Here is a 9004-nt window from a genome sequence, read left to right on the forward strand (position 1 = left end):
ACACATGTACGTTGGTTTGTATGGAAAGCCCGCTTTTATTAACCAACTGTAGGAACAGATGAGCTCATCAGCGCACACGGGGCAACAAGTGCACGTTAATAAGCTGTTTAATTTAAAATGTTCAATGCCTTATCGCCCTGATGTGACCGAGCCCGACCCGAACCCGAACATCATTTCTAAATATCTGTCCGAACCCGGCCCGGCCAGTTGGGTACCGCCGGCTCCCGCCAGGTCCCGCCGGGTCCCAACGGGCTCGGTTCGGGTATCCTTCCTCTAGGTGGGACACAAAACAGGGGGTCCTTTGCCAGAAAAATGTTTTCGATTTGAATCCCATTTTCTCCATTTCTACGTACATTAAGGGACTATGGTGATACAAAATCCAAAAAATAATTAAGTTGATCATAATGATGAATTCTGCCAGAAAGAATAGTACTAAACTATGTATAAGAAAAATACTCACTCATAGTCTTACTTTCTTTATTGTTTTATTATAGGGGCGATCGCCAAGACTTGACAGAATCATTTTATAGTAAAAAATTTTCACAATTTGACTGTATCATGATACACAGTCTTATTGATCATTCCTTTGTATCAGATCGGGCCAGTGTAAATAATGGCATGGACTAAATGCACCCTTTTCCTTCAATGTCTGCTCTCAGCATTAGATTTACGACCTTTCCATTCTCCTCAAAGCGGGCAGGCCCCTTCCTCTGAGCGATCCCCCATTGCTGCGCCTGATTGTTGAGCGTCATAAAAACTCTGTAATCCAATGACCCTAAGCAGCCGCCATCAATCCAGCATGCCAGCAGCAGGCAGCCATGATGGCAATGTGTCCCCTGAGTGCGAGCAGAGTGGGCCCAGTGTTTCCCAAAGCCTGGAGCTACATGGCTTTTACTTGTGAAAACCCTGCCGTGCCATTTCATTTAAAGCGGGGTTGGGGGAATCAATAGTTGTAAAAAGGTGGTATATTTCAGGGTGGCTTAGAAAATCAGCAGGTACACAGTGGTATATTTTTGTAGTCATTTATTATGTTAGCTGCAGGTGTAACATATAACCGCTATTGTGGTTTACAAGTTTATATCATAGTGGGTAAGTATTTAGTGGAGTGTGTGCATTATTTTTACATAACTGCACAGTTCTGAATTACCATCTGCATCACTGTTATGATGTGCAATATATTTAAACTAAATGCTACATACACACTTTTTGCAGGGGCACATATTACATGATTCTATGATTTTACTGCATTATGGATGGTAAAAAGAAATTTAAGATTTGGAACGACTTACTTTTAGCATGCAAAAATCACACTTTTCAGAAAATCATTGTGTATTAAGGACAAAAGAAGCACAGGCAAACAGCAGTCATTCTCAAAAAGCGATATTACATTTATTTACTATTTTATTCATATATTACGCTACTTTTGTGAACCCATGACTTTTGTAAACTCATTTCAAGCACCCAAAACAATTGAGTTTAGGTTTGTTTTCACAAGAGACAATTGACAAAATTCTGACAAAAAGCTGTGTTTGTTCTGGACGTTTTGATATGAAACACATGGGTATCATGTTATATGCAAATGTACTTAAAATGTGAATTTAAAAGGAAATGTTAAAATGCCCTTATATCCCAGAGGGTTAATATCTTTGACTTACACTACTTGAAGTTAAAGCAGCAGCCTTACAAAGCTAATTGAGAAACCTTAAATATAATAATGGTGGGTTGTTGTGTTTTTTGCTATGCCATAAGCTATGCCTAAATGTAGTATCAGCAAAACCTAACTGCAAAAAGTTCAAACTGGTGAAATATAGCATAAGGAATGCATGCAACTACAATGATGCAATCATTTGCATTTAGCCAAATAGATTGAGAAAGTTTGTGAAATGCTGGTCCAAAACAACTAAATGTGTCCATATTCAGCTGCATTTTCACCATTGCTTTATCCATGAATGGCATTATCAATGGTCACTGAGTAAGATTAATAGTAAGGATAGGGATGGCTTTTAGGTTAGTGCCTGAATTAGCCTCTGAGTGATTATAATACACACTGGGATAAGTCACACTCAATCACATTCAATGTGTCTCCTTCCCATTTGTATGCAAATATAACATGGACAGTATACACTGGGTCACAGCGCTAATGATGGCTTACAAATACAACTGAACACTGTGCGTCACAATAAATTCCTTTTAACTGGGAGCACACACACAGTGGCTCTCCATGTAGCGTCTCCAGGAGCAGGACTGTTCCATTCCCAGCTGCTAGTGTTGTTTCACGCAGTATTCGCAGATGCTATAGTAGCTTATGAGAAAAGAGGAGAAAATGTAAAGGAGCAGCAGTTTAATTGGGCATGCATGCAGCGACAAGGAATTTCAATCTGATGAGATGCAATGTGCATCCATAAGTGATGATATTCTATTGGCCTGTAAAACCCACCGTGTGGAGATGCTTGTAGGGTTTGTGTATGTGCATGGATTTTGTTCTGCACAGTACTCTATGACTGAGATTCAGCTCGCATCTTGTGTTTGTGAATCACTCTACCACAAAGCACACTGAGTATGTTTACATGCACACTACAGTAATATTCCACTATTATTCAGAATATGACAATATACCGAATTTGATACAGGTCATGTAAACAGCATATTCTGTTTGGATATTCTGAATAAGGCCTTTTTCCAAATTTAGCATTTTCTGATTAAGACGTGGGATATGCCGGTATTATTAAGGTTTTAGAAGCATTCTTTGGACAGGTATATAGCGCATTCGGAATATGTGTCTAAATTACTGTTTTTACTGCAGTTTCTGGCCAGTTTACGGTCTCCTGCCAGCTTGTGGTACATATGCATGCCTAAAAGAAAAGAAGGAGAAACAAAGCTACTTTTAAACATTATGAAAGACTTGTATATCAGCAAGATTTTGGATATGCACAAACATCGCAACGCTGACTTTTTCAAGAAGGTGGTTGAGGGAATAAAAGAGAGACGCTGTCCACCACTGGTGGAATATCCACTTTCAATAAGCACATAAACAGCTTAGTCAGAATGTTGTCTTTTTCGGGAATAAGGGCAAAAAACCGAATATTGTGCACATGTAAACGTAGACACTGTTCCTGCTTACCCAGGTTAATTGAAAAACTCTATATGTAACATATAGAGTTTAACATCCACATGTTCAGCCAATGCTGTCATTTCATTCATAACTATTTTAAAAGGGACAACATTTAAAGAAAAACACTGCTTCTAAGGAATAGTCTGTGTGGTTAGGCGGTCTTGTTGATTCCCCAGCGTTCTGAAGTCCAGTGGCAAGAGATAAACTATTTCAGTATTACAGCAACTGTAGTCTATTACTCATCCATCATGTGAGTGAGAATGTTGTCACATTGACAGCTGTGGGTTGTGTTTCACTTTCTTGATATAAGCAGGGTGCCCGCCGATTTAGAACCTACACGGAGCAGTGGGGCTTGTATACAGCCAGCCAACGATAAACAACACTGGCTTGGCCACTTGATCCTCCCCAGCTCCACCCTCTCGTCAAAAATCTTCACATCTGGTTGCAAAAAACCAAGATGGCGACGCCTGTATCGCCAAACTTAAGGCTTCTAAACAGCAGTTTAAAAAACCAATGGGTGACGTCACGGATGCTACGTCAACTATATTTACAGTCTATGCTTTGACTAAGTGTTCTAGCTGACTTACCTTAACTGCCTTAAACATACTGTAGAAAGAAGGAATTTTACAATTGTTAGCAGTTGGTGTTCAAAAATGTCATAGAACGTAACCCAGGGTTTTGCAAAATCATCAAATATCAATGTTCTTGTCTGGTTGTAGGGTTGGTTTCTAAGTGAAAATACCTTTAAATGCACCAGCCTTTAGGAGCCACACTTCAGTCAGCATTTTCACAGATTTTACTAAAGCACTGGCAAGCAAAATCTGTAAAATGTAACAATGACAGCAACACAAACTATCTAAAGACAACCTTGTCTCCTAAAAAAAAATGTTTGTATACTGCTAGAAACATAATGCCTGCCAGATGTTATGTTTTTTTAAATAAATTATAAAAAAAGGCTTTTTAATGGCTTTTTTCATTCTGTACACTTGTGGCGAATGAAGCATGATTAACATTTTTTATATATAATATGAAGGCATTTTAGACAGGTGACAGAAGAGTGATGGGTATGCCATGTAACGAAGGTCCCCGGCTGGACATTTCAGTTAATGGTGGGCCCCTTAACACCTCGGCCACCAGGGCACCCTATGACATTTCAACCTTATGTTTAGGCCACTCAAAGCTCTTGGTTAATCTTAAGTAAAGATCATTGTCATGGTTGAATATTAAAAAAAACTTTCACATTCACACCACGTTTACTGTAGCCATTTTATTGAAATATTTTTTCTAGTTATTACGGCAGTAACATATCTTTTTGTTTTATTACTACACATAAACTACTTACCTTGCATGGCAGCTGGATTTTCACAATATCACATAATCACGCATGAATAGCGGGATCACATATCACGAAAATCCATCTTGTCAAGCTCTAGCTCCAACTCAGTCAGCCAGAAAAGCTACTGGCAGATGCAGGTGAGGTTTAGGTGTGTGTGGGGGCCGCGACTGTTCATTCAAAACAATGGCGGAAGTTGGGCGGTTATTTTTAGCCATAGTCAATCTTGAAACATTTTGAAGATGTGTCTCATTCTCATGTTCTTACTTTATTTTTGTGGAGACTGTAGACTTAGTCTGCACATCACAGCTAAAACATTTGTTTTGAGGATTAGTTTCCCTTTAATGGGTCTTACAGCATGTGGATAGATTTAAATGATGTATGAATATTTGCATTAGTTATGTATTGGCGTTATTCATATCCAGTCAGGATCTATACAGTGAAATTGTATGGCATGGTGTCCAGATGTTTAGCTACAGTTGTAATAATCACAGTATGCGGATAGGCTGCAATTGGCAATATTTAAATGACAATCTGTGGAAATCCAGCTGCTTCAAGTTAAGTTACAAATTGGGGCTGGAACACATAGCGTCTCATTTCTTTTCAGTATATTCACCACTCTCTAATTCAGTTCAGGATCCTGATTAGTATTTACCAACCAGTTTACCCAGCTAGTTATATTTACTCTAGGCCTATATCAACAACGTTTCAGTTCCTTGATTGCTCCGGTGCTGCCGGAAATTCCGCCGGATGTCCCTCTTTTCAGCCGGATGTCCGTCACCTTCCACTTTCTTTGTGTTGGCATTCTAAACTCTGGTGGATTTATGAGGACTATGGTTAACTGCTCCTCAGATCTCTTCAGGGTAAATCCAGACAGCTAGCTAGACTATCTGTCCAATCTGAGTTTTTTGTTGCACGTACACATATTCCACCAAAACAAGTTCCTTCCTTCCAAAGGCTATTTTGCAGAGGTACTGTTGCTGCGTCCAGAGCTTAGCACCGCCCAAGACGATTGTGATTGGTTTAAAGAAATGCCAATAAACCAGAGCATGTTTTTCTCCCATCCCGGAATGCTGTGTGGACTAGCCAAAGTCTGGCAATGTGAGTCTACTGTAGGCCTAAACCAAAACAGTCTTCTGAATTGCAGCAAGTCAGCAAGCCATTCAGAACCATTTGATTTAAACAACATTAGACCTTTTGCTCCACATAAAACAGAGGTAATAGCATTGTAAACATAAACCTGTGTGTGGTTTTACTGATGTTAAGATTTTAGCTTGGAAGATTTTTGAGACAGAACGCGAAAAACGACAGAATCGGTTGTAGCAAGTGCCTCTGAACGATATATGTTTACATTCAAGTGACAAAGCCCTGTAGTGGCCATGGTAATTATGACGGGAGCAAAAGAGGAAGTCGGGGGAGTTTATTCAACACACAGAGCCGACTTTATCACAGGATACTGCTGTTCTTTTCCTGTTTCGAATCGTCAGTTGATGTTGTTTTGTAAAAAGCATGACATGACATCATTTCATTATTATCCACGTAGTTATGACTGTAACCATGACAATGAAATTATCATTTTAACACATACCATGATATTTTCCTAAACCTGACCAAGTAGTTGTGTGCCTAAACATAACCAAATCATAACCATAGCATTGTAAAAGAGATTTATTTCTCAACATTTTAACAATAACAATTTAGTTGTGGATGCCACAGATAATGAGACCGCCTGCTGATCAGAAAATCTTTCATATTGTTGTTCTTGAGGACATGAACAGAACATATTTTGTCGTTTAAAGGTTTTGTAGGCAGATAGTGGTTTCCACTCAATTCATTAAGAAGTTAATTTGCAGACACTTGGATTTTACTTAATTTTGTAAATAAGTAACATCATATCTTCTTTTGGTCTAAGTTTGCTTAGTTATGGAAGTATGGATGTGCATATTTTACATTAGTTTTGGCTTGACAGTTAATTCTTGATCTTGAAAACAAAGAATAGCCAAGGCCAAGAATGAACCTATTTCCAAAGTTCATTCTTGCATAACCATGGAATGATAATTCAATTCAATTCAATTCAATTTTATTTATAGTGTCAAATCATAACAGGAATTATCTCAGGACTCTATAATTTACAAGGACCCAACAATTCCAGTGATTCCCCCAAGAGCATGCATGAATGCGTAAGTGCGACAGTGGCAAGGAAAAACTCCCTTTTAGGAAGAAACCTCGGACAGACCCAGGCTCTTGGTAGGCGGTGTCTGACGGTGCCGGTTGGGGGTATGATGAACAATGGCAATAATAGTCACAATAAAGATATTGTAATAGTTATAATAGTTCATGGTGTCGTAGAGCACAGCAGAGCGTAACAGGGCGTGGCAGGGCGTTGGCCGGACATAGCAAGTCGAAGCCGGGCATTGCAGTGCGTAGCAGGGTGTAATAGGGCACAGCAGGGCGTAGGGCAGGACCACGGCGACAGCTGCCACCATGATGTAGGTGCCATCATGATTCAAGATGATGATGCTGGGCGGAAAAATAACATAATGCATGGTTGTATTGTTGCTGGAAGATTCATTTCCTGTTGATTTTCAGTCGTGTCAACAGCATTATCATGCAGCAATGACAAACCTAAAACGAAACACTGGTATGGTGTAAACACAGAAAACAACATCACTAGGTAGGCTTTGTTGTATGCTTGTGTGATTTTCTTTTTCCTGTAAAAACTATCCATGCCAACACTACATGACATGATGCCACATGGAGAAACAGCACTGTCACACACTGAAAAATAGAGAGGGATATTGTTGGCTGTCAGGTACACATTGAATTTCAAAGTAGTTTGATAGTTAAACATACAATGGTGTACCAATTCAGCCTGAACTGAGCATCTGGAATTCAGGTTCAATCCCTGCTCAGTTGGCCCTGTTGAATACAGCTGGCGATGTTGGTTGGTGGGAAGCCAGTGTGTTATCATGTAATTGTCAAACTAGTAACTCCAACTGTTTGGTATCTACACAATCCTTCTCTTTCTGTCTTCACACTTCTCTGAGTCGGAGTTAGCAGCAACAAGAGTTTGGACCATCTAAATTGGGGAATAAGATAAGAAACAGACTAGAAGCCTTGATAAAGTAAAGTGCAGCCACAAGACATGTTGCTTTGCCTCATTGAAAAAAGGCACCACTGTAATGCTACCATCCTGATCTATTTGACCATTACTGTCTGTATATGTATGTACAAGAAGAACAGCCTAGTGTCATTAGGACAATTTAGTGAGGTTAGTAGTAGTGTGCCTTTATGCGTCTGCAGTTTGCATCCAATCACAGAACCTGCATCGTTCGCTGTTTTCTAACTGCAACCAGGAACATAGTGTTTTACTTACTACTTTACTTATATTTGCCATGACTATGGTTTTAACCAACCTTAGCCTGACCAAAGTGTCATAGCCATGTGCAGATAGTATAGAAAGAAAATCTTAAAAATGTTAACATTAGACGTTTTTACAAGACTAAGACTCCAAGAATGCTAATGTTAATATGCTTACAATTGCAATGCTAACATGCGGAAGCTAAGCAGGTATAATGCATAATAACATGGTTACCATCTTAGTTTAGCATATTACATTAGCTAATTAGCACTAAGCACAAAGTACAGCTGAAGCTTATGTTTGAAATGTAGAATATCTTGCAATGCATCATACACTGTATGCATACAATTCCTGCATGAGGAGCAACAGCCACACATTCACCACTCATGTATTCTGACACTATGTTGAGTAATTCCATGTCTTTACACTCTACTACACAGCCTATGGACCTGCACCTCCCTCCATCATACTTCTATTCCTATTCCCATCCAGCATTCCCTCCATTCCCAGCCTGCTTCACTGTATATTTCACTATTTTCCCCTATGGCAGCTCTGAACTGCGGTTGTGGGGTGGTGATGGGGGGAGGCTACAAAACAAGGCTGCCCACAGGGAGAACAGGCTTGTTCACTTGCCCATAATATTTGGACAGGGAAAGCGGCCTGAAACCCATTCTGTTCTCCTTTGTCTATTTCCCTCTGCAGAGGTCCTTTTGCAGTGCCATGGTGGACGAGCTGCGGGTTTCACTCAAGTGCCAGCGCCGGCTCAAACACAAGCCCCAGCCACCCGTCATGGTGAAAACGGAGGAGGTCATCAACATGCACACCTTCAACGACCGCAGACTGCCAGGGAAAGAGACCATGGCCTAAAATGGGAATCTCAATCACTTTTTCACCCTCTCTCCTGCAGTGAGGAGGCGTGCAGAGACACTGGGGAAAGGGGTGGGGGTAAATGGTAATGGGGGGGGGGGATGTGCAGTGCGTTGTAATGGTCGACAGTTAGGTTATTTTGAAGGTAGCGCAGAGGTGCTTGGGATATACTGACTAAATGTCATTCTTGTTTATTTATAAATAGCTAGGGATAATAGATTCAGCAATATTTCCTGTGGAAATAACTTGAACCTGGGTGAAATTTCAGCGAGTTACCTCAGTACTCTTACCACCTTAGCAAGGCGCCAAACTACAGATGCCAATATTTTCA

At 40.1% G+C, this 9004-nt stretch overlaps 1 protein-coding gene across 2 annotated transcripts in view; it reads left to right on the forward strand.

Moving 5' to 3' along the window:
* grik2 (glutamate receptor, ionotropic, kainate 2) overlaps positions 1-8762 on the forward strand; it is a 283934-nt gene extending 275172 nt beyond the window's left edge. Inside the window, exon 17 of one of the 2 annotated variants that reach the window (XM_078251928.1) lies at positions 8509-8762. In XM_078251928.1, the coding sequence (XP_078108054.1) occupies positions 8509-8762 (254 nt within the window). The remainder of the gene's footprint in view (positions 1-8508) is intronic. The other variant, XM_078251929.1, reaches the window with a different exon arrangement.
* The last annotated feature ends 242 nt before the right edge of the window (positions 8763-9004 follow it).

This window comes from Sander vitreus, chromosome 6, assembly GCF_031162955.1.
Source record: "Sander vitreus isolate 19-12246 chromosome 6, sanVit1, whole genome shotgun sequence".
Taxonomy (NCBI): domain Eukaryota; kingdom Metazoa; phylum Chordata; class Actinopteri; order Perciformes; family Percidae; genus Sander; species Sander vitreus.